This window comes from Oikopleura dioica, chromosome XSR, assembly GCF_907165135.1.
Source record: "Oikopleura dioica chromosome XSR, OKI2018_I68_1.0, whole genome shotgun sequence".
NCBI lineage: Eukaryota > Metazoa > Chordata > Appendicularia > Copelata > Oikopleuridae > Oikopleura > Oikopleura dioica.
In genome coordinates this window covers 3277201-3302812 of record NC_137294.1, presented here as the reverse complement: position 1 = coordinate 3302812, position 25612 = coordinate 3277201, and the positions used below count along the sequence as shown (strand labels likewise).

Here is a 25612-nt window from a genome sequence, read left to right as displayed (position 1 = left end):
ATCATCCTCTATTTTAAAATTGCTAAAATAGAAGATCTACCTTTGTCCGCCTGTTTCCTTTTCACAAAAGAAAATATATATGCATGTGATTTAACAAGAGAATTTTATAAATGAAAATTTAAGAATTGACTCACAAATCGAATAGAAAAAAATTGTTGTAAGAACACTGTGTTTCACCTTCAGTTGGAACAATAAGTAGTTAAATTTACTTTTGAAGGATGGGTTGATTTCCAAAATATTGGGGCTATTTATCAAAGACACTCTTCTGTTTCCGTAAAGGCCACTTTCAAGTAAGTTAAAACATGCCGAGCAGGACGGCTTCTTTTATAGCGACGAGAAGTGCGCCAGTCACATTGGCCGTCCCGGAAACTATCACGTATTTGATCTGTATTTGGAAACACTTCCCGACATCGTTAAGTCTGCGATCGAGCATCGGGTCTGTGACAGTCGCCGATGTCGCGAATCGCTCGACTCGTGAGCGACGTAATAATTGAATCCTTTTATTTTCTCATTTTTCAATTTAACAGAGCTATAATTTCAGTAGTCTACTTTGTCTTTCTCGTTTCGTTTATTCTGTTCGATTTTTTTCGCTGGTAAACGAGAGCAGATTCGCCAGGCGCGGGCAACAGAAGACTCCTTCTTCTGTTGGATCTTCTGAACGCTTGAAACCGCTTTTCCTCTGCTTCTCCTGCTTTTTTTGCTCTTTCCTTTGGTCGACTCCTAAATATTTAGTCGAGAACTGTTGGTGAGAAAAGGAGAAATGAACCTTGTTTCAGTCGAGAGAACCATTGGACGTTAAGAAGATCGAGAGCGATGCCGGAGACAAAGAGGATCACTATCAAGGCCCAGGAGCATTTGCCAAACTGAGCAGTGTAGAAGTAGTAAGCGGAGACTCCCCAGTAAAAAGGAATAGTACAAATGCGGAAGAGCAAGAAAGTGTAGTAAGTCAGATGCCTGTTGAAACGATAGATCAGAGAATCTCTCAGATCCAGCTGCAGCAGCATCCATCGGCCATTGACGAAAGGGGTCGACGACTCACTGAGCAAACGGATGATGCAAATATAGCGACACGCTGAAAGTTACTGTTGTGAAAGGCTCGAGGTTAGCGAGTTCATTGTCAAAATCAGGCACACATACCTTGATTGGCATCAACGAGGAGAAACGCGGTCAGAGAAACGGCGTGGTGGACGTAGAAGTCTGACACTTGAGGATAATAGTTTCTGAAAGAAAAGTTATTGCTTTTAGCTACGATCGAAAATAACCTCAGTCGGAAAATCAGGATAACATCAGACATGAAGTAGCCCAAGCAGCACTGGCAAGCCATCTCGGCGGCCCAGTGGTCGGAATGAATGTCCCACCATTGAAAGTTGTCAGCGTCAAAGAGGCTGTAGAAACAAAGCACCAAGACTATGATACAATTCGAGACAGACGAAAAGCGACAATCCATGTCCAAAATAGTGTCGGCATCTTTTCCTTTGCGCCACTGGGCGATTAGTGGGATGAACTTGTTGACGAAAGGGAAGAAGGAGAACGTCCCAAACTAAATATTTCAAATTTCGCAGGGAATCTTACGAATTCGCGTACTGTCCAGAAGGCCGCCCAGAGAGTGTAACTGGTCAGAGTGTCAATATTAACTTCCATTTCTTCTAAAATGGATATCTGGGATTCGTAGGTTGCAGAAGTCGCTTCTCTGAACTGCGAATTGTCAGTTATCGATGAGCTATTAATCCGAGCGGCTTCAGACAAAGTCTCTTTGTGCAAATTTGCACAAATGAACGTCTGATAATTTCCCTCGTTCGAGTCCAAAAGTTAACAAAACATAATCTCAGAAAAACTAACGAAATAATTTGGAAGAGTTGCTTTTTATTTTTCTCTCAAATGGCCTCGAGGAGTGTTTTATTCGCACTTTATTCGGAGGGTTGGAATAAGTAGAAATCCAAGCTCAAGAAAATAAAAGAAAACTTTTCGCATTGATTGGATAATCTTCTGGAACCTACGCAGCAGTAAAACATTAAGACTTAAATTTCTTACTCTGAACAAATCTTACATTTTGGAACGCGGCGATTACCCAGTTTGAGCTTTCTCTATGTGTCTACGATTTCACGTCTTGTATTTATTGCTAATTCTATCTGGCTTAGAAGCTCAAAGGTCGGACAAAAAATGAGACAAGATATTTTTTTCTGAAATTTCAATTTTCAGCAGAATACAAATTGGAGATTACAATCTTTAGTTTGATGATTTTTTCGTCATTTCAGTGATGTTGACGCGTGCCATCACAAATGGTGCCATTTACGAATATCACAATGATCCCCTATTTTTTGAAAACTTTCTTTTTTGTTCAAGAACGTTGAACAACGTTCTGTTGAAATACAATGACCCTAACCTTATCCTTAACCATTAACCAGTTTCGAAGCCGACTAGGTCGCCAACCTTTGCGCGGCACTTTCAATCCGAGGAATGGTTGGAGAGCCTACAGGATCATTTCGGAAAATGATGTGGTGGCGATTCTTCGTTCCTTCATCAGCCAGATACTGCTTATCATAATCTTCTATAATATAAACTTCATAACGCCTTATTCTTCGCAATGTGGCGACATTGATGTCTACCATGTGTATACCTTTACCAAAGCTCATTTGTGAAGGCTTGATAATTAATTATCAAATAAAAGCACGAGACAAATATCTTCTTGGAGACAACGAAGAGTACGCTGAAGACAAAACACAACCAATGATCTTAAAAATAATCTCTTTATCATTAGCTTTTACTATTTAAAGGGGTAGATTTCAACAATTGGATTTCTAAACAGTTTTTTATCCAATTCAGAATTGGCAGAATTGGCATTTCTTAAAATAGTTGACCCCTTACTTATTCTACCTAAATTCTAAATAGAATCTAGATAATTATCCACAGCTGTCTGTTGATAAATATCTGTTTCCTATGGTAGCTGAAAATTCAGATTCGTTGAGATTACGGGGTGCCACAATGACGCGTTTTTTTTTAGGTTGCAATTTAATAACTTTTGCCTGGAATATGATACGGAAGTGGTTGACGGCTCAAAATGGAGCTTACGAGGAAAAAAAAATTCGTACCGCATTCGATTTTTTAATTTTGGTACCAAACTTCCGGTATTGAATTTCGGTACTATTTTTTGTTATCGGATCGGTACTAAACCAGTACCAAAAGAATCTCCAGAAAATTTCATGAAGACTGGTACCAAAATAAATCACGCATAAGTACTTATTTTAGCGAGACAGCTTACGGAAATCACGGTTTTTGGTCTATTTTTGGCAAATTTGAGGAAAATCAATGGTGGTTGGTTCCGGCCGGAAGTGTCGTGGTACTGATCTTTTGGTACCATTCTTCATGAAATTTTCTGGAGATTCTTTTGGTACTGGTTTAGTACCGATCCGATAACAAAAAATAGTACCGAAATTCAATACCGGAAGTTTGGTACCAAAATTAAAAAATCGAATGCGGTACGAATTTTTTTTTCCTCGTAAGCTCCATTTTGAGCCGTCAACCACTTCCTTATCATATTCCAGGCAAAAGTTATTAAATTGCAACCTAAAAAAAAACGCGTCAATGCAAATCCGACCCCCGCGAATAAACTCAAAATCACAATTTTACCGAACTTATAATATTTGTGTGTGTTTTAAAATTTGAATTTTTGATTCCGGAGTAGTATTTTAAATTTATTTTAAAAAGTGCCTTTATAGCTAAGAAGTTATTCCTTATTCCGCGGTAGATTTTGGTACGCAGCTCGAATTCGATAGGGGGACAGTCAGTGCGCTACTAATCGAATCTCAATTAGATGAGTGCGTGGTAACAAGGACTTGTTATTTATAGTTTACCATTTGAAAAGGATGGTCTGCGTCTAGTATATTGCGTCTCGATGTTTTGCAATACGGCGAAGCAGTAATTTTTATCTTCGTAAAAATAGTTTTCACTGCAAACGTGCTCTAAGCCTAAATACTCCTTGGTGTCTCACTAGCTCCTTTCTAAGAACCAGTACAGTGTCCATCGAGCCAAGTTGAAAGTTTTTTCTACCCGCAGAAAAATGTATTACAAGCATTTCTCGGCGAAGGGCTTACCTCCTTGATTCGAAAAAACACGATTCTACTTTCTAAAAGGTTTCATGCTAATAATAATCGCAACAAGTACAACTCGATTCAAACATTTTATCTTTGGAAAAAAAGTAACTTTCAATCCCAACGAAGAACATTCGTATTGCGCTTACTAAAAATACGCAGATTTCTGAAGGTTACCATGAATATCTTTAAATGTCAGAATCGTTATCTTCAGATTCTTTAATAGCGAAAATGAATGTCAACTCGATTTCGAAGGGACCATTTGGGAATTAGATTTTTTCCTTTTTTTGTGGCAATAATTCTTTGAGTGACAGTAATCCTTCGTACAACTTCAAATGATCTTTAATTCTTTCTAATATAAGAGCCATTTTTCAATTGACTGTTAGTAAGCCGGTTGAACTTGTCGCGCGGTTTCTCAATTTCTGACTTGTACTTTGCTGATATAGCGCGGGGATTATTGAAAGCTTATTGCAGGTATCGCATCGCGAAAGACTAGCTCTGCAGCGAGCCTGAAAGTAGGATTTTTTCCACATTATGGCGAACAAGAAAATCTTCTTGGGGAACAAGATAATCTTGACTTTTCTCCATGCTATTTTGTTACACTCAAGTTCCAATGCCAAGCGCTCTCCATAGATTTAAACTCATCCACCACTGTAACTTCATCACATCGCTACAGTAATCGTACAGTGAACATAATACTGTCTCACAAAATTTAAGAAAATATTCCTTTAGAAAACCATGATTTCAAAGCATTTCAATACGAATAAAAAAGAAAAAGTTCATTAAGACGAGAAGTAATCTAGTTCAAAATAGGATATACGAGGTAATTATTCCGGCTTCGCCCTTATTCAAAAAATGGTGTTGCTTAATGAGCGCATATATCGTCACGCAACGCTCTTTTAAATTATTCAAAACATGAAATAATCCTCGGCGGGGTACACTTAATACTAGTCTCTATATTTAGGCTCAATTTTGACGAAGAGTGCATCCAGAGCGCGAGGCTAAGGGAACACCCCTCCGGCTGGATGAAATTATTTTTGGAAAGGAGCTGGTGATCTAATGCACGAAAAGAAAAATTAGTGTTGTCTTAAGCTATATTCAGAGAGTTGGTGCAGTAGTTTAGCATCTGAAGGTAGTGTAAACGTCTGGTCGCGCATCACGTACGGCTTCCCTAAAATCCCTTTCAGAAGTTCCTGGCTAGCTAAAAATTAAACAAAAACGGTCTAGTTACTGCACCATTTATTTAACTATACATCAAAGGGAGCAAATTTTAGAAACAGTCGAGTTTATCAAACTTGACGGCGTCTGAAATTCTTCTATAGGTTTGAACATCGGCAAAAGCACTTACTGACTTAATTCTTAAATTTATTCGTATTTTTCGTTGTTTGTGAGTTATTAGTCGCAAAAAAAAATAGCAAAGACTTTCACTTTCGTAGCATGTTATATATTTAAAATAAAAATAAACTCGAATTTTCTGCGGGAAATTGTATTAGAGCATCAATTATTGGCGCCTCCTTTAGAAAGGCTGCTCTGTCTTACCCTTGATGAATGAATGGCGACTTGAGAAGTGCGTGGATATGAAAATCTGAGCGATTCTAGCTGCAGCGCCTTTCTCTTTTGAACTTGCCTTCAAGAGTCGAAAATCACCTTAACGAGCGTGACAGCCACGTTGACATTGGTGGTTGGGATCGTTGGTCGCACCACAGCCAATTTTAACTCTTTTAGTCTAGTTGCCTGTATCACTAAGGAAAGCATTTTTTTCTTGACGTAAGCTTTATAAACATAAAATTTTTGATTATATATATTTTTGTCGAGACTGAGTCGTAGAACTAAAAGTACGTAGGAAATATAATCGAATATGGATAAAAGTACATAAATAATTCCAAAATAAGGAGTATTAATCCTGGATTATTACTCGCTCGCTGAATTAAAATTCCCTTCAGGGAGTTGTAAATATGTCTTTATCATCATTAAAGGTACCGATTTGATTCAATCACAGGGCTTGTTTTAAGACGTGACAGAGAACGAGCCTTTATCTAGTTAATTGATTAACCCAAGATGCTCTTAAAAGTCTGGCATAAACATAGGCCAGCCTCTGACGATTTTTAGACTTTCATGGTTCCGTCTCACAGTCAAAACTCTCAAATAGCACTTTTATCGCTATTTTTATGACTGTTACTCTCAACGATATGAAATTATTGCTTTTCGATCTTTTAGTAAAATCCACGCTTATATTCTATGAGTGAACTTTATTAAGTAACTTGTCATCATCAGAAGTAACCAAAATCTACTTGAAAGACCTTAATTTCACGCTTTAGTAAATTCAACAAAAGAAATATAATAAGTTTAAGAGGATCTTCATCTGATGTTCAGAAGCCGGTTCGATTTGTGCACTTCACTGAACATGTTAAACTTTCTGAATTCTCGATGTCCCTTTCTATATACGCGCATTCATTTAATTGACTAAGGACCCTCTACCGAATTTTCACCTTTCTACGAAAATGAAAATTTTTAAAAATGCTATATTTTTTGTTCTGAATGCGTCTGAAAGTAAGATTAAGTATAAAATCTTGTCCTGAGCAAGTTTTGACCAAAAATCTCAACAATTCTACCAAAAATTGCACATTCTCGTCATTTTTCGACGAAAACTCCAATTTTCAAACGCGATTTTGAGGGTGTTAGAGTCGAAAAAATGAAGCCTAAAATCGTTTTTAGACCCGTAGAATCCAATTCCGGGGGTCAAAATTTTGAAATTTCGAAAATTGATTTTTCGAAAAATGCTGACAGGGGGGGGAGTCCTTAAAGAAGTCTTTTTTTCCTATTTGACGCAAAACTTATTATTGTTCTGCGCTAGAATACCATGTTTAGACTAGAAATGAATATCATAAATTCGTATCCAACAGAATTTGAAATCTTTCATCTCTGCTTCATCCAATTTTTCAGTCATTTTCGGTTGAGAAAAATTGATAAAGAGGAGAAGAAAACTTATTAACGATTGATAAAGGCTATTGGGGTTGTCGTGCCTTGGGCACAGCGAACGTGCGCTCTCTGCTGAAATTAAAAAGCTCTTTCGTGGCTGTGTGCTTCAGCTTGTGTCTAGTATAAAGCCTTAGCATTAGAGCTAAAGCTCGAGGACGGTGTGGTGCGAATTCGAATCGCGCCTTCGATGTCGTTTTGGACTTGAAGGAGACCAAGTGCGGTAAATCTAGTCGTAGTGTATTATAGCTGCAGCAGGTCTCCATTATTTTTGTTTAGCGAATAGCGCGAAATAGAGGCCGCACGCGGCGCTGCATTACGCGCATGCCCAATACGGTCTTCTGACTGGCCGGAAGAAGAAAGGCTAAGTTGAAGGGCTGCTTGTGGGGCTTGCAATGGATGCGGACAAGAAGAGCGCCGTCGACAGAGAACTGAAGTCGGGAGCGTAGCAGCTCTGATCTCCTGGGCACCGCGGCGCTGATGTCAACGCTGATGAGCTTCAAGAAACATAGTGAGCTGCTCTTGACTTTCACTAGACCGGCGCACGTACTAGCTCTATCTACCTACGATAAACTGCGCTCCCGCTACTGCTGTCCCCTAAACCCGCATCCTCGTGGCGCTAGAGAGATTATAAGCCAAAATAGGATCAATAGGGAGAGAGGCCCGAAATACACGCCGCACTGCGCGCGAATGCGCCACAGAGAATAGCCGCCCGCCCAAATACGTTATAGAGACAGACCCTTGGCCAGCTACAGTGGCAGCAGTTACACTAATGGCGACCGTGTTCGAAAGCATACCGAGCGCGTTTTGGGCGGCGCTTAACAATCAGAATCTTTCTGAAATGCTGCCGCCCAGATGGTCTATCCTCGTCAACGACTCTGGCGTTCAGGTAACATCTTTTTCTTCCGCCGCTTTTAATTTTTGATACAGTGCACACTGTATTGGGAATCCTCGGAAGCGGCGCCCCCTTCTCCTCCGCCCAGTCCGGACGCAACAACTCCGAACCAAGGTGCTCTTCCAGTCAATATCAGAAATAAGCGCCATGCCACTCAACAGGTATGATTAATTTTATGACATTTTAAAAAATTAAAATTTCAATTTAAATTGCCGTCAATACTCTCGATATCGCGGCGAAGAGCTCCCTTTCTTTTTTTCTAAAACTTGCTCTTGACATTGTGCTTTCACTAGCGGCTTCGCACCACACTCCCTAAACTCACCACACCGTCAGCGAGAGAAACTCTTCTTCCTAAAAGAATGGCCTTAAAACAGACTCTATTGATTCAAAATTTGAAAATTATTCTACGACTAGGTTTGTCGATTTAAGGAAAAAATAGTGAATTATGGGCACGTATTTTAGCAAAAATTAACTTCGTTTCTTAATGAGTGTTTGACGTCGATGATGTATTTAAACAGAATAAAATAAATAATCGCACTATCTTAATTTTTATTTTAGAATTTAATTTTAAGAATAGCGACGTGGTTTACGGTCAGGTCAAGGCGGTAAAAAGATTTAGGATCTTACCACACCCAATTTTATTGAGCGATAACGTTAAGGACGAACCCACTTGTCAATCTTAGATTGACAATCTTTCAGAAAAAAAAATGTCAGTCTATTTTCAATAATTATTTATTTTCATATTCCTTTTAAAACTACAACAGAAATTTAAAAATCCAACTCACACGTTATTTGCTTATTTTTTGACAAAGACTTATTTCATACTTTCAGGCTAAAATTTGGCTCTGTTGTTCATACTTGCAAGCACACAAATTACCGACTTGACAAAAGTAGAAAAATAAAGCTGTTAATTTTTTTTTCTATAAATCATTCTGATATTTATTTTCTTATGTAGGGAGCTACAAGGGGTATCATTCGCTTCGTTTAATAAATATCCTTTTAAATTCAGTTCTATAAAAAATATATTGAAAAGGTTAAGTCAGGTCAATTGTAATAATCTACGCGCGTGATAGGTTAACGTATTAACGATACGATGCCAGAAGAAGGCGAATCCCTCTCGATACGTTGCATTTTCAGAATTTGTCTTTATGACCTTCTCAGGCGGACCTTTACTATACAAAAGATTGTTTACGATTTCTTCTAAATCGTTGTTCAAAGCATTGCTTTCGCCATCAAATTTATGCAATTCCTTTAGATAAACGACTTTCAAAATGAGCTTCTCTTCAAATACCAATCCCCCGAATTACAGGTAAATGTTACTCTTTGTCCTTAATTAAATTCGTTGCCACGCGCAAAAAGATAGCAAATTGCTTATCTTCATAATATCTCTTGTTATGAGTATCGCTGAAAATTGTTGTACTTTGCCGGAAGCGATACTAAGTAATTACAGCTTACATTGGTCTTCGTTTTCGTGCAAAACTAGCCTCAATAAAACAACGCATGAAAAATATTTACGAATTGCGCAGTTCATGATTTCCTACTTTTTTCTTTTGAGACAAATCGAAATATCAATTGTGCTATTTAAATTATTTTATTTCCATTTTTCAGTTTGATTAAATATTGATTTACTTTTTCCGCATTCATCTTAACTGATTTTTAAAAGAAGCCTCAGTCTTTTTCTTTTTTTCTCCATTTTTACTTTTCCGTGGGTTGAGCAGGTGGCTAGAACGGGTGACATTGCTTCGGATAGGTGTCGTGCGCGCCAACATCACCAGTATCGTACTTAACTCTAGCTTTTTGCTTCGAATTCTACTAGACCCGGTAGCTACGCGACCGTGTACCTTTCTTATTCGTAGGACTGAAATTAGCCTTCGAAAATAGCTTCAGGATTGGGTCTGAACTTGCCCTGCGGAATATCTAGCATTATCATATTATTGATTTCTAACCCCCGAGAGCTAGAACTAGCAGACGGGCCCCGATTATTACTATTTGAAGCACATAGCTTATTCGCGGCTTTTAATGCACAAACAGAATAAAGAAATGCGGCAAGAAAGACGATTAAGTGCGCTGCACTTTAAAAAACCATCGCGGCTGCCCATTTAATTCAAATTTTTGATCTGATGTGTGCGGTTTCGTATTTTGCGGCGTTAATTCCAACTTAATACGCCATTGTCAAGAGTCAAGTTTAAAATTTTCAATTTCTAAATCATATTTGATGGTAGTGGATTTAAATGATTATTCAGATTCCGATGACTCCTAAGCGTGCTCGGCCTAATCCGTCTGCGCACCGTCCTCCTTCCTTTTCTTCGGCCTTTAATCTTCCTTCGGCACTTACTTCGCGCGCTCCTCTGGCGATTCCTATCAATCCGAACACATTGTCAATGGAGGGCATGAAGAAATTCGATGTTGGCGATATTTCCATAGACCCCATTCTCGCCAACCGTAACGCGCTCAATAACTTGCAAGAGGCAATCCAAACACAGCTTCAAAATAGAGGCAACATTATCCGACTTAACCCGTCTTCAAAACCGTCAACCCCAGGGACAGAACCAACTCCACCGACGCCCAAATCCGTCATCCAATTAAGTTCAGATCTAAGCAACAAGGAAAACACTCAAAATCAAAGTGAAAATACAGTCACTATCAACAAAAGCATTTCTCCATCACCTCAAGTAAGAACATTTTAATGAAAAAAATCATTGCTATATGTCAAATACGCGGCAGTTTAAATAACTGTTTTATTTTTAGGAAAATTGTTCACGGCGCGACTCCGTTGTCGCAGAAAATACGCAGGCCACTGCTGCGCCAAGCAATAATCAGCATTGTCAACCATCAAATAAGACTGAAATCGAAAATAATGGTAATCTTAATACGCCGTCAATTTCTTCATCGAGTGCTATCGTTCTTCCTTCATCTTCGGAGAGCGGCCCTTTTCATCCTCATCATGCTATTCGGCAGATTTCGAATGAGATTGACAACATATCCGATGGAGATGTTGATGACATGAACTTAGAAGACATAGTTAAACAACAAGAAAAGATGGAGCAATCAATACCTAGTTCTGGTAAGTAACTAACGATGAAAAATAAAATCGATTTATTCTTAAGCATTATCTGAGGTTGATATCTTTTTAAATCGTCTATATTCACCCTAATCTAAATAGGGATTAAACGGGTTTTAAGGTCCGTCTACGCGACTTGGTTTTATTTTGCGGTATTAAATTGCCATATATTATTCTACGTTAGAAAATATTGATTCAATGGATTACTGATCTCCGCGTCGACTTATGTTAAGCTTTAAAGACCCAAAATATCAATCCTTGGCTAATACCCTTAAGGGATCCCCTCCCGATTTGAAAGATTTCATCGAGAGCTTTTGTTTGACATATTTTTAAAATCTCCATAGACTAACGATCATTTTAATATATTATGTCAAGGGGTGTACGTAACGTGATTGGCCGTAACAGAGCTTTGAAAATGGCTTATTTTGATAAAAAATTTTACTTAGAAAAAATTCGCTAAATTTTCGTTTTTTCAAGTCGACAGAATCAGATGAATAGGGGCTCTATGGATAGCTGAGAAAAAATTGAATCAGAAAAAGTTGAATCTGATGAAATATTTTACCACGTAAAAACGCTATAGAGCAAAGAAAGTCCGAAAAATGGCAAAAATCAGTCAAGACAGTTTTTGTTAAGAAAAATTTCAGACCCCTTTAAAATATTAGATGAATGTACTCGAGATTGTAGATCAGGGATCAAGGAAGGTGTTAAGAATAAAACATGAGAAATTTATAGGAGTAATAAAAAGTAGATCGACTTTGAAAATGCCCTAAAACTGGGTTTTTGACGCTTATCAATGTCTTCAGAGCTATTTTCGGTGATGATTTCCATTGCCAACTCTAATTTCCATACTAGAGATTGCTCATTTAGAAATAAGCTTCAAAATGAGCCCCTAACCTCAAAGATAGCTTAGCCGAAAAAAGTAGTTCGACCTCAAAGTTGACGAAATCGGGGGAGATATTTATCACAAATTTTAGTTATTAATCACAATTTTAGTACCATCAGGAAATGGGGTGATTTCTTCTCAAGTCTCGGTGATAGATGGAGGTCTATCTAGTTCTGAAGGCCGAAACGATATAATTCACCAACGAGAGCCAATAATGCCTAAACAAGAAGATATTGACTCTGACTGTGAAGTTATTGGAGACGATACGGTAGCTTCAAAAACATGAAATTTTTGTTAACCTGCCAATTTTAGAATGGAACGTCCAAAAGTCTTCCGATGCGCTCGGTTGTGCGACCTCCTTTAAGTTTCGAAACACCTCTTCAGGTAAGCTTTTCTATCTTTGATTTTTATTTTTAATATCAGACAAGTATCATTTTATTTATTTTTTCAATAGATGGTTTTTTTTCAAAGATTGATTTTAAACTCAAAAAATTTTTTTGATGAAATCGAAAATAACTCATCTTATAATTTGAAATTTAAATTAGTATCTGAAAATAGAATCATTTAAAGCTAAGCGAGTTAACGAATAAATAAAAACGTTTTCAGCGCCCGATGAACCAATTGTCGATTCCGAGCTTTGCACTGTCATCTGACAATGCTTCGCGAAATCAACCTTCTTCACAGGTAACAGAGCCAACGCAAATTCGCACAATGAAGTTTTATATGCACTGAACTTGTTTTAGTGCAGCTAGCCACAATCTTTGCTCCCAGAGACTCGTTTGATCTATAATCATAACAAGATATATACAATTTGCGCTTTTCTTAGACCAGGCTTTTTAAAATCAGAGCACTTGAAAAATTCAATGAAGAATCAAACATAAGAGACGCAATGCGACTTTTTCTATAAAATCCGTCAAGGCTGCACTATTATTTGATCTGGCGAGTCTCTTATTTATAATCATAAACAATGCTTAAAAACACCATTGCCAAAGCCCTCTGCGCTCGTTATTGCTAATGATCGAGATAAGTGTTTTTCTTCCTTGATCGTGCCCATCCGCCGCCGCTATTTGGCAAAATCAGACAGCAAATGAACAGCAAGCAGAATGCAGCTTTTGAACATTGTGCTTATGGTGATGTCAGTTACATTAATAATAATAGCAGGGTTGTTATACTGACCTGCCATTAGATTAATAACAATGGTTAGTCACATATTCTTATTTATCGCAGGAACTGATTTCAAATTTTATTATCGTTGTATTCTGCGCAAAAATTAACCGAATTCTAGTGCTTTTCGCTCACCTTTGTGCTGTTCTGATTTGCCACGCTTGCCACCCGCCAACGCTTTCAAAATTGCTCGCTAAATCAAACGTAAAAGCAATAAATTAGCTAGTAAGAGAAGTAAATGAGTCACTCTTTTTGTCTTCTTCAAATAGCCTTTCAATGAGAAATACGCTCAAAATTTTTGCGCTTTCAGCTTTCCATCGCTAGAAACGAGCGACGGTATTTCTCGACAAAAAGCTTAAATTTGATTCAATACTCTCATATTTAATCATCGCCTGTTAATGTTATCAGTACTATTATTAATTTCGGTTGATCAAAATTTATTGACAGACGATGATTCTAGCTTGCTCCGCTTATTTCGCGCTCGCGGTAATGCAGCCGCATAATTTTTACTTCAGAAGTTGGTCGGCACGCGGAGCGGTCCTTTGAGCTTTAACAAGTGCTCAGTAGCGAGTGTGGACAAACTGGCAGAACAGAACGGACACAAAGCTGAACTACAAGCACTGAGACAGGAAGCGAACAGGGGTGATGAGACACGGCTATAGAATCTGAAGCGCGCGCGTTCGTTTTTTTTAAATTCTCGCCGCCTAACTCAATTTTGCTTTGAAAAAATATATTCATAACTTAAGTTAATCAGCAGTGTCAATATTGAATCTCAAATTCAAGACTGACACGTGGTCTGTGTTTTCTCTTGTCTTCGCGAAAAAAGGTTGTCTCTTTTAATCCACGTGGCTTGTATACCCGAAAATTTCACGCTCTATCGAGCTTTAGCCCAGCGTTCTAACATAAGGGAGACATTAATGAGATAATTATAATAATAACTCTGCTTCTCGTTATAATAATTTGACACGCTTCAATTTCAAACGGATTCTATAGCCAGTCAATAGTACTTGTCAATGTCCCGCTTTGTGCGAACTTTGTCAAAAATCATTTTCGAGCCCGGTGAATTGATGGTCGACTCCGTAAAGGCATGGTACTTGAAAAAACCACTTCCTTGGTATCAACGCGAAATTTTTCAAAAACCAATATAAGGATATTGATAAGAATAAAATATCAATTCTTCTGGTTGAGACTCAGCGGTGGTACCGGGCGAACATGGCAGAGGTCAGACAGACTCTCTCCATCAGGCTTTCTGAGATCAGAAAGGAACGGGGTGACTAGACTCTTCTTAAACGCCCAAACGCACGGCTCGAATAAGTTAAGGGGGAGGTCGACGAGATTTATTTTTTTTTTCAAAAACAATTTCCGGAAAAAACCCGCTATGATAGAAAATTTCTAATTGGTCAGGTGAATTTCTCTGAAAACTACAGCGGCGAAAACCAAAAAAAAATCTTGAAAATTTTTTCTGAAAATTGGCTCAAACTGGGACCATTTTTCAACTTAAGGGATCCCCTCCCGATTTGAAAAAGATCGATTTTGAAAATGGCCCAAAACAAGGGTTTTGGCGACTATCAATGTCTTGCCGGCTTTTTTTAGAGGTGATTCGCCTTTTCAAATTTAAGTTCCATTCTAGAGATTGCTCATTAAGAAATGGGCTTCAAAAAATGCCCCTCAGGTCTAAGATAGCTAAGCCCGAAAAAAAGTAGTTCGACCTCAAAGTTGGCCGAATGGGGGGGGGGGATCCCTTAAAAACCATAGAACCTTACTTTTTTCCTTTTCAAATATTAAAGTTTGGGAAAGTGCCAAACTGCGATACTTTGTTCGCGACAAACTTTTCCCGAAAAAAGTAACTGGCCACTGATTGGCCGGTAGATTGGCTAATTTTTTTCATAGATTTTTCATTTTGAAAATTTGTCGTGAACATAAAATCGCAGCTCGGCATAAGCCCAATGGTTTTAAGTCTTAAAATACAGTGGCAATCGAATAATAAGGATTACCTCATGTGAAAATAATGTCTTTCTGATTAAAAAACATCGTTTACAATCCATATTTTTACACATTTTTGTGCAAGTCACAGAGACTCGATAATTGTAATTACACATTAGTTAAATATTTAAAAACCTACGTCTTATAAATATAAATATGATCATGATTACTTTTGTAAGAAAAAAATATACTTAAAATCATCTAAAAATCGTGAATTCCAGACTGAAAATCGAAAATTTTGCGATCAAAAGTTAGTATTCCCAAAAGCTAACAACAAAGCCTTTTTTTTAATTGAGAAGTCCTAAAAACTTTGAAAATCGAAAAAAATTTTCTCGTCGACCCCAGCCCCTTAAAAGGAGCGCTTTTTTGCGTCTAGTGACCCCTCGTAAGTCTAAGCGAGCAGCTCATTGGCAGACCGGCCGCGCACAAGTGATGGCGCCCTCTGCATGGCCTAACTTCTCGCAGAATGGATCCATGCCGCGTTACATGTCCGACTCGCGTTATTTCGCGGGACTACCGCTCGGAAGAGGGACCTTAGCACTTGAGGCGCCTGAGTTTGCGTCGCAGATAAGAGAGATGGACTCTTAATCTAGCCGCTAGTTTTTCTAGAAATTTTGTCTAGAATTTAGAATATTCACTCAAAATTACTGAAATTAATACAGCCTTGTGCCCAGACTACCAACATCGTCTCACAACTTCAACTTTTATAATATCTATATTTATTTATCTACTCATATATATTCGTTTATATATGCATCCATTTCCACCGACAAAATGATAATTCACGTGGCACAGATAAACAAGATAGACTAATAGCTGTATACCTGAGTTGTAAAGACCTCCAGGACAGTTCATATTCTTATTCTACAAAAAGTAACCGATCAGATGCCCATTCATATTTCTTTGTTGCTGCTCAAAACCGTGCACGAGGCGATACAAGTCTGACCCTAAATAATATCTTAATATAATGTACATCGTCCAGCCTATCTTTTACCACTTATGCGCCCAGACAGTGTCAGTATTACCTAACTTTAGGTCATGTCTTTCTGAGTCACTTCATATTTTAGCTACTTTTGTAGAGTTTAGAGCTACTGGAATATATTGCCCAATAAAGTTCACTGCAAGAATGCACCATAAATACAATTATAAAAGGCCAATAAAGCAGGTTTCGCAGGATTAAAATGTAGAAGCATGTATTTTTTTGTTTGATTTGCAACTGTTTATCCTTTTGCAGGTGGTCATTCTCTCTTTTCAGGTAGAGGTGATTTACACAGGGGAGCATGGTGGAGGATACCAAGTGTCAACGCCAGGGTACTGTGCAGCTACTGCCGCCGCTCAAAACGCCGCCAATGCTGTTGTTCAAGCTCAGCAAAGCTCAGCTGCTTTTTCTATTGAGCTCTCCCATGCCGCCCAATCTCGCCTGGATCATTTGCGCAGAGAAGCCGAGACAGGCCAGCTCTCTGTAACCAGCTTTATACGCCGCGCTTGCAAGGTTACATATTCAGTTATTAATGCACCATGATAGGAGTAGAAGTTTATTCTTTTACTTAGCTTCTTGCTGGACTCCTATGAGGCTATAAAAGCTTTTAGAATAAGCTAGCTTTAAAAAGTTTTCTTCTTTCAGAACTAGATAACATTCCTCGTAGGTATTCTTTTCAATGGAAGAAGTAAGTAGAGGCGGCATCGGCTTGCTTGACGAGAAAAAACTTGACATGATACTTGCGGAATCACGTCGTTTTTACCCGGAGAAAGCAAACGAGTCTCTTGTGCGGCGGACTATCTCGACTTACGTTTGTCAGACTCGTGGACAAATGCGCGCACAAGGTAACGAAAGCGTTATACTCTTGATCAAATTTATCAGATGAGTATTCAGAGAACCACACTATCGCTCAGATGGACCGACGGTTGTCGTACGGGCGCGTATTGCCTGTTGCGGCGCACGGTCATCCTGCTTACGAGCAGCGCACTGCCATTGCTGCTTCTTTTCTTCCGGCTCAGCGCACGTTCCAGGCTAATCGCTTTTAACTCCTGACAAAATAAGAAATTATTCAACCTATCTTGCCCCTGTGTCTTTCTCAGACCCTATTCAAAGCTATATTTTTACCCAATTACCCTCTCTCAGTCCCCAACCTCTCCCGAATTTCCCTGAAATGTTGTGACATGTAAAACTTATCGCAATATAATCCGGAAACATGTAGCTTCTGGAAAAAATAATATCCTCAACGTTGTACCCAAATAACTCAAGTTTTATTGAGAGGTAAATGACAATGAACTAATGCAATCTGAAGCATTTGCCTATTCTCGAGATCATATTATTCATGGGCGTTTTCGACAGCCCTGCTTACGTAAAAACATGTCTTTTAATGTGAAAATATGCTGCTTAATTGTTTACAAACTCACCAAAGTTATAATTCATTTCAGCTTAACAAAAGCCCTAAGTTTCTGCAAGAGTAATCTAAAGTTAAATTTGACCTTACATACCAGACTCCCATTATAAGTTCCTTCCTCTACTAAGTTCAATGTTTAAAGTTCAAAAGACTTCTTCAGTTCAAGTCCAGAAATATTAAATCTTTTCTCTCTTACATGTAACCAGTACGGTATGGATGAGATTGATCTTTCTATGAATTCTAATACTTAGCTCCAATTTATTCTTGTTTTTTATTCTCCTACATAGAAGGACCAAAATGGGTTATTTATTCGACCTTAACACGGCTCTTCTCAATTCGATTCTTCAAAAAAAATGCGTTCAGTGTCTGCTTTTTCATTTCTTAAAGTAAATAAACAAATTTTTTCAGGAAAATTATTTCTTAAAACATCAAGAAGAAGCCAACAAACCAAATGTTGATTTTTTAGTCCATTTGTCTGAAAAATGAAAGAAAAACCCTACTTTATTCACTTGAAGTGTATTTGAAATGTTTTGATAGTACAGAATAAGAGGTAGCTTCTTTCAAACTATGATTATCTTTTCTTGTTGATGTTAGATGGCGTCAAAAAGTAAAAATCGGTAGACGATGAAGAATTTTAGTCAGTTAATGTTGATGCGCGCTGCGTCAAATATCGGAGAACGATGACAGATATCGCTACTCCAGATAATCCAAAGAGCCAAAATGAAGAGTCTTTGTCGCCGCGTACCAAACGATTATAGTAGAAGAGAAAGAATGCAAAGATGGGCATAAGCAATTCAAGAGCTTAAATTACGCATAGAAACCGAGAGAAAAATAATTTATCACCTTTTTCAAGTGGTCCGGGCAAAATCGGTCTTTGATTCGAGGTTTCCACCTTCCGCTGCTTAATTTCTAGAGCTTCGATTCGATCTTGCATCTTCTCTAGTCGCTCTATGAGATCGTTGTTTCGTTCATTACTTCGGTAATTGCACTTAATGAAGGGTTAACTAGGGAGTAAAAGCCTCAATATGATTCTTACTTGATCCAAATCATTTTGTAATCTTGAGTGTTCCATCTTCTGAAGATCTGAATCGTCGTGAATCTCGTTCATAATTTGTTTCAGCCTAGGATTTAATTGTAAAACCTGTTATTAGCTTTGTTCTCTCACCGTTCCGCATTGTCAAATTCTGTCTGCTCAATAATTTTCTGACTCTTGAAAACTTCTGAATGAAGATTTCGTATTTCACCGTCCAACTCACTCTGAGAGAAAGTATAAAAATTTATTCTTGAGGAATCCCTTTCCCCAGGTTTAAGGGTAGAACATGAAATCGGCGCGCGGCGCCTCGCTCGCCCAGCGCCCCGCCGTGCCCTACTTTTCAGAATGCCCTAAAGTCGGAACGGATAAAGCTTTTCAAAATTTTTTCGGATTTCAGATTATCAAAGCCTTTACTTTTCACAGATCAAAAATGAGCAGAATCGTCAAAGAATAAGTTGGAGAAAATGACATGAGTTGGTTAAACTCTATCTCCTCTTGCAATTCTTATCCGATTTTTTCAAATTTAGATAGGTCGAAAGTGCTCCGTTAGACCTAAAATTTCGTAGTCTCAGAATAAATTTTGAAGCTTTATGGAATTTTATATGAGCTTTTGAAATGAGAGCTGCACCGTCGTGAGGCGCGCAGCGAGAGAGAAGAAGCGGCGCGGCGTGAGAGCACTTGTTTTGAGAAGCCGTGTGGAACTTAAGGGAGGTTCAAAATTAATTCTGAGACTACGAAATTTTAGGTCTAACGGAGCACTTTCGACCTATCTAAATTTGAAAAAATCGGATAAGAATTGCGAGAGGAGATAGAGTTTAACCAACTCATGTCATTTTCTCCAACTTATTCTTTGCTTATTCTGCTCATTTTTGATCTGTGAAAAGTAAAGGCTTTGATAATCTGAAATCCGAAAAATTTTTGAAAAGTTTTATCCGTTCCGACTTTAGGGCATTCTGAAAAGTAGGGCACGGCGGGGCGCTGGGCGAGCGAGGCGCCGCGCGCCGATGTCATGTTCTACCCTTAAGTAGTCATGATTTTTACTATTTTTTCACCGATTTCCACTCATGTTTCTTAGTGGTCGGCGCCCTATCTATTTTTGGAAGACCAAAGTTTTTAACAGGGGTGCGAAGCTCCACTTTACAAAACCAAGAAAGGCAGGCTTAGCGACCGCCCGTCTATTCCTGTTAACAAACTTGAGAAATGACTGTATCTGAGAAATTTCGCCGTAAATATCACCGATTTCTATCAATATACCAATTATGAGAACCAGTCATGTGGCAACATTAGAAATGTGGCATCATTACGTGGCATCATTAGAAATTTCTAAAAAAAGCTTTGTAAATGGTAGAATCTAGGATAAATCTTTCATTCTAGTAATTTGAGTCTATTAATACTTTTTACGAGCTCTAAGAAGGGCTGGAAGAATTTTTACCCTAAACTCTAGGGGTAATGATACCAAGTTAGATATTTCCATTTTTTCATATCTTTAAAAGAAGGGCACCCGATAATCTACGTCTCAGTGAATTTCGGTACGCACTGGGGCTTTTTCGTGGAAAACCCCGGAAAAGGTCTTTAAGAACAAAAACGTACCTTTTTCGTTTCAAAGTCAGCAATTGCCGTATTAATCATTTTGAGACCAGATTCGTAGAGTTCTTTCTGCAGTTTTAGTTCTGTCAATATCTCATTTGACGCTTTGATTTCTCCGTTTTCTGATTCTTCAAGACTGCGAGTCTCCATCGAGATCAGACTCTGTGAGCTGCTCTTCTTGCTCGGTAAGAAATTGACTGTCATCGGGCCCGGTTCGCTGTGCTCGTCTCGCATAATTGTGTCGGTTGAATTACTATTCATGTCATTGTTTCGAATTGAATCCGCGCTACGAACAATTTGGCGAAGGTCGCTTTCAGAGCAAGAATGGGTCTTTAATTTTCCTTCTTAATTTATTTGTTAGTGTTTCAGACTCTTGTAGTATTGTTTTCTAGAAAGAATATTCAAAATTAAATGTATTATTTACATCTTCACTTCTCAATACACGGACGCGCGACTAAGCGCTCAAAACACGGGGTCCAATTATTGGGCCACAATGCATTATCCAGCCCGCGCGGCGCGCAAAATTTAAACTGTGAAAAATAGCGCTTAGGACTTTTTGCTCTAACTGACGTTTCTGTAAAGTAAAAAAGCTTCTAAATAAATTGGTAGAAAGCTTTAACTTTCTCCTTTAATAGTTAATTATTTAACTATTACCAAAGAAATCGAACTGATTTTCCACCATAGAGCGTAAGACAAATCTGATACAAAACACCACTACTTTTGAGTCTGCATTCGAAAACTCACAAAGAGGTTCGTTAACGTCTTCTTAGCTCACAAAAAATATCTAGATCAAACAGATTACTACAACGAGAATTACAGGCGGCCAAAATCGCGCTGGTCAAATGATTGGACCAAGTGTTTTGCGAAGTTAACTTATTTATTTTTAAAAGAAGTATTAAACAAGAACTCAAATTTGTGAATAAGCTTACCAAGTTTTTGCTTGCGTCTATCTAATTTTTGTATATTGTCATTTATCTTCTGTTTTTGCTTCTCATAGCTTGCTTCAACGCGTTTTTTCTGGTCAGGTCGAGGATTGAGCGAAAAAATGCTGCTTTTACTTCTTCGCGTTTGATTTTTGAATTGATATTTCCTCATCAAGTTTTCGTATTTTGTAGTTTATATTTTCCTCTTCCTTTTGTTTCTCATTTTGCTCCCTGAAATTATTATTATATTTGAAAAACTAAATTTCTCTTAAGATAACCTAGATACTAGATTGTGGCAGGAATTGCTCTTGAGCCTGTCTCTACTTTTCAGATTTTTCTTTTTCGCAATTTTCAAGCGATTCATATTCTATGAAGTAGGGGCCTCTACAATCTCAAAAATTCAACTGTGTCGTTCTCACATAGTACCTTGATAAAAGAGAGAATGTCTCTGAACCAATTGAATTCTTCTTTCATATCTAATGAAAGACTTCAGTGTAAGAATAATTAATAGAAAGAGCAGCTCAGACATAAGTGAAGTCCAGTTAATTAATAAACTCTTTTAACCTACCCAGAATAGGTTCTCTGCAGTATTTCCATCATTTCACTTTTTAATTGTTTGAAATGGCTTGTGTTTTATAAATAAAAACGCTATGAAAGTCAATAGTTCAATATTTGGAAAGTGACAAATCGTCTCAGACAAATTTTCTCGATGCTGGATTGTCACCTGATCACTATTTAAAGAGTGCACTAGGCTTTAAAAAGACTCGCAAAGATATCTTACTCAAAAAAGACTCGTAAACCAGTTTGGGACACCGTAAAATTTAGATGAGCAATGGATGGGTATATTTAACTTACTGTTGAGTGATATGTATCAAGTTCTGTGCAGGCTCCAGGTCTTCGATACTTCCAGGGAGTTTCTCAGAGCTTGCACTCAGTTCATTCGATTGAGAAGATTTTCTAAGAAGAAGATATTAGATTGATTTCTTTTCATTTTGAAAAGTAATTTGTCTTGCAAAGAAAAGGATGATTAAAAGATCAGACGATCTTGAAAAAGAATAACCATCTATTACGGAGTTTCTGAAATAGATGCGTAACATTACTGTCGAAAACTTATCGAAATTCGAGTACGGACGTTCTCCGCGCATCCAATCGCGCCGCGATAAAAATAGCTTGAATCATACTTTTTGTTTTTTTCGTCTTCTGAGGCTCTTCTCTTTAAAAGACGACTCATGCAATTTTGCTTTAGTGGATATTTTTGCAAGTTACAAAAAAGGAAGATAAAGCAATAAGATGCGGCTTTGCACACGCTTAGGGTTCATCACATGCAAATTCTTATTAATGACTAGCAAATACCTCACACTGCCGTCCCATGGCGGAAAAGGTAATATTATAATTTCAAGACTTTTCAACCTCTCTACCACTGTCATTTTGAGGTTTATAAAAAAAAGTAGCAGAAGAAAAAAGGTTGTTCCTCTGTTTGCTCAGGGTCAATTAGCGAGGGCGAAGTTGAAAGTAAGTTCAAAGGAGATTTATTATCCTTAACGAGTTCAATTGAAGAAAAATATCTACCTCGCGACATAACCAAATGGGCGTACCATTAGTTTAAAGGAAAATCTCGAAAAAATTCAAGAAGACTAAAGCAGTTCTTTGCAAATAAAAAGTGTGTCATTGTTGTTTAGATTCCTAGCATTAAAAATATGGAAGACAAAGAAAGGCCCTTTAGAACTAAAGGAGTTTTTCCGCGTTTCCTAGCAATTTCGAGCGATTTTTATCAATAGACAATTAATTGCGCACAATTGGAAGCTGTTGCCTTTTTTAAATTTTGTGAGCAATTCCAATAAAAACGAATAAAATTCAATCGCTACTTCGCGTGTAAACTCTTAAGAATTGTCGAAAAAAGTCATAAATCGCACTTAAGAAACAAGAGATCTTTCAAAAGAGCGTACTATTATATTTATTAATCGCTGTGCGCGCAAAAAACAATTTAAGAATGAGCTTGCGGAAAAATATCTTGAGAAAATCATAATGGTATTTAAAAAGAGTAAAGAGTAAAGTGCAGATTTCTATCAAACCTTTCCGTCTGTTCCGGCAGGTGAAAGAAAATTGCATCCCTTCGTTGAAGCTCTCTTCCCTGGGCTGGAAAAAATGCCTCTTCGCCCATTCTCTGCATAAATATGGGTACAACGCGAACGCTTAAAATTCTATATTTGATTGCCACGGGCCTTGTTCTCAAACACGATGAGTTTTATTATCTCTCGCTTATTATGTGCGCTGTGATCAGACTAAAGATGATGATTTATAAATGATTACGAAGCAGTGAGAAATGCTGAACATTATTTGATAGCGCCTGATTTATCTACTGTGTCAGTATGCAGTTCTTTGCATTAGAATGCAAATATCAAATCTTCTTCCTTGTTAAAAATTTACAAAGACAAAATTAGTCAAATCTCACTACCGCATTTTCTCTTTTTCGAGTTATAAATTAAAATAGAAATAATCAAACCGCTCTCATAAGCGCCCCGAGTATAAACTTATTCACATGACCACACAGAATCTTGCAGAGTATTCTTAATTAGAAATTTATTCTGTCACGATAAATCAACAGCATGTCTTATTAATACGAGAATGTGCATTTTAAGGACCCCCGTCATGTTTGACGATTTTCGGAAATCGATTCTTTGAGTTCCGAGGATCATTTCTCTCTATTGTCGTAAAAATCTAATTCGACTCCTTGACCCTCAAAATCGACTTTGAAAATCTTGATTTTCGGGCTTTTTAGCTAAATTTGCCCATTTTTCGGTCGATTACCAATCTTCAAACCCTTTTTTCTTAGTGAAACCCTTAAGATATCACCATACACTTGATACGGTGCCCTCGACAAGGGTCTCAGCTAAATTTTCAATATAAATATATTTTGATCAATTAAGGTGATCATAATGATATCTATGTTTGAAAAATATTTTCACTTTAACTTATCGTTGCGACACCCTTAAGAGGCCTATGAGCTTCTTTTCCATCTGGTGCCCTAGAGCAACTATCGAGCTACAGACTTATCAAAAAATATTTCAAAATCATAAGGGGATCAACCTGATATCCGTGTTTGAAAAAGTCATTATCACATGACGGAGGGGTCCTTAAGCAAGATTGATTTAGATTATGACAGAATTAATTTTCTTTTTACGATTAAATTTTAATCAAGAGACATTATGTTTAAAATTATATTCACGAAGCTCGCATTATAGAAACAAAAATTTTCCGCGACCATTCCTTGTTGGTAAAGTAAGAGTATCAATATTCATTTTATTCTCGATTCTTGTTTAGATTGATCATTTTCCTTTTGATTTTCTTCCGAAAGTCGAGTTTTCTATTCGGACTAGGATGGGTCTATTTGACAAAGAAATAAATCACAGAAACAAAGAGGTCCGCTTAGACATAACACTTCCTAGCAAAGCCGCTCTCATAACAATTTCAAAGAGATTTTCTCTTCCGAATGAATTTTGATGGAAAAGTCGAGGGCATCAATCTTGATCGCTTTTAATGAAAAAATCAAATTTAATGATTAAGAGTCTATAAAGCTGACTTTGACTTTAAAAATATATCAAGACTTACATATTCAACATAGTGAAGTCTCATTTCTACTTTCTTATTTGAGAATTGTCCAGTTCAACTTACGTTTTACTGCTGAAGGGGCTTCCTCGTCTAAACTGATCGACTAGATTATCAATCGAGGTCAATCTCTTCTCTATCGCTGCTTTCTGCGCTTTTGTCGGGCTCGGGCTGACAAGCATAGACGTCCTAGGAAGCGAAGCAGCCTGAAAGAAAAAATGCTTTTTTCAGATGTAATTGCATTTCGAAGAACACAGTTTTTGTTTATGATTCACATAATATTTCATTCGTGAATTCAAGCAGCCCTGAATCACGGTCAAAGTTTCTACCTTGGCTTTGAGTTTGTCAATCGCATTCTTAATTCTTTGTGGTGACTCTTGTTTCATCGATTAAATCGAAAAATGTGCTATATTCAAGTATATTTTTTTCAACGAAATAATTAATTATACGAAAAATCTTTATAGTCTCGCTTATTTCGAAAAAAGGATGAAATCAAGGTTGTGAAACTATCGGATTCTGCATTATCCATGCAGCTTGGTGCTCTAGCCGCAGGCATACACCATCACCAATTCCATTGAATAAACCTCATCACTCATCATGACTTGCTTACTTGGTGTAAAAGCAGTAGAATTATTCACGTGACTGATCACAAGTTACATTAAGGGATCCTTAGGGTTTTTTCAAGACAGGGGAAATCGACGAGTCTTTATTTCGAAATTTACCTTTCTAACAGTCAAGATATAAATGATAAAAATAAAGACTAAAGGGCTATGAATCATAGCCTATGATTCTTACTGATCCTACAGTAAGATTAATTTAAAAAGCTCAAAATTTAACAATTTAAAGCATACTTTTGACTGGATATCAAGGTTTCTTTCGTCAAAAAGCTCCTCCTTGTGTTTGGTTATTCCGTTTTTCCATAATCCACCCTCAGTAAAAATAGTAGCTCTGCGCGGTGTATGTTCCACAGAAATCTTCGAGGTTTGATTTTCCTAATTTTGAGTCTTTTATAAAAATAAAAATTTA

At 37.6% G+C, this 25612-nt stretch overlaps 3 protein-coding genes across 8 annotated transcripts; 1 reads left to right on the top strand and 2 right to left on the bottom strand.

Moving 5' to 3' along the window:
* Nucleotides 1-490: 490 nt before the first annotated feature.
* Nucleotides 491-25612, bottom strand: LOC145710278 (TLC domain-containing protein 4-B-like). Of its 3 annotated transcripts, none has more exons than XM_081788003.1 (6): nt 25438-25612; nt 1585-1695; nt 1263-1540; nt 1138-1220; nt 767-1072; nt 491-720 (listed from the first exon to the last, which is right to left on the bottom strand). In XM_081788003.1, exons 2-6 carry the CDS (start codon nt 1639-1641, stop codon nt 569-571), a joined length of 876 nt encoding a protein of 291 aa, XP_081644129.1. In that variant the 5' UTR covers nt 1642-1695; nt 25438-25612; the 3' UTR covers nt 491-568. The 3 variants fall into 3 exon arrangements, with proteins under 3 accessions (XP_081644129.1, XP_081644128.1, XP_081644130.1); XM_081788002.1 differs by lacking the exon at nt 25438-25612 and adding an exon at nt 2048-2193; XM_081788004.1 differs by lacking the exon at nt 25438-25612 and adding an exon at nt 2048-2193 and having other exon boundaries at nt 1585-1690.
* Nucleotides 7360-17831, top strand: LOC145710276 (uncharacterized). 3 transcript variants are annotated; one of them, XM_081787998.1, is made up of 12 exons: nt 7381-7953; nt 7995-8120; nt 9215-9268; nt 10203-10631; nt 10708-11023; nt 12014-12171; nt 12216-12287; nt 12510-12587; nt 13583-13717; nt 14072-14152; nt 14217-14330; nt 15441-16279. In XM_081787998.1, exons 1-12 carry the CDS (start codon nt 7837-7839, stop codon nt 15636-15638), a joined length of 1878 nt encoding a protein of 625 aa, XP_081644124.1. In that variant the 5' UTR covers nt 7381-7836; the 3' UTR covers nt 15639-16279. The 3 variants fall into 3 exon arrangements, with proteins under 3 accessions (XP_081644125.1, XP_081644122.1, XP_081644124.1); XM_081787996.1 differs by lacking the exons at nt 13583-13717; nt 14072-14152; nt 14217-14330; nt 15441-16279 and adding exons at nt 16306-16542; nt 16697-16874; nt 16924-17830 and having other exon boundaries at nt 7363-7953; XM_081787999.1 differs by lacking the exons at nt 9215-9268; nt 13583-13717; nt 14072-14152; nt 14217-14330; nt 15441-16279 and adding exons at nt 16306-16542; nt 16697-16874; nt 16924-17831 and having other exon boundaries at nt 7360-7953.
* On the bottom strand, nt 17921-23576 carry LOC145710277 (uncharacterized). 2 transcript variants are annotated; one of them, XM_081788000.1, is made up of 8 exons: nt 23053-23576; nt 21836-21937; nt 20987-21211; nt 20061-20401; nt 18603-18694; nt 18474-18558; nt 18281-18425; nt 17921-18238 (listed from the first exon to the last, which is right to left on the bottom strand). In XM_081788000.1, exons 3-8 carry the CDS (start codon nt 21150-21152, stop codon nt 18072-18074), a joined length of 996 nt encoding a protein of 331 aa, XP_081644126.1. In that variant the 5' UTR covers nt 21153-21211; nt 21836-21937; nt 23053-23576; the 3' UTR covers nt 17921-18071. The 2 variants fall into 2 exon arrangements, with proteins under 2 accessions (XP_081644126.1, XP_081644127.1); XM_081788001.1 differs by lacking the exons at nt 21836-21937; nt 23053-23576 and adding an exon at nt 21549-21703.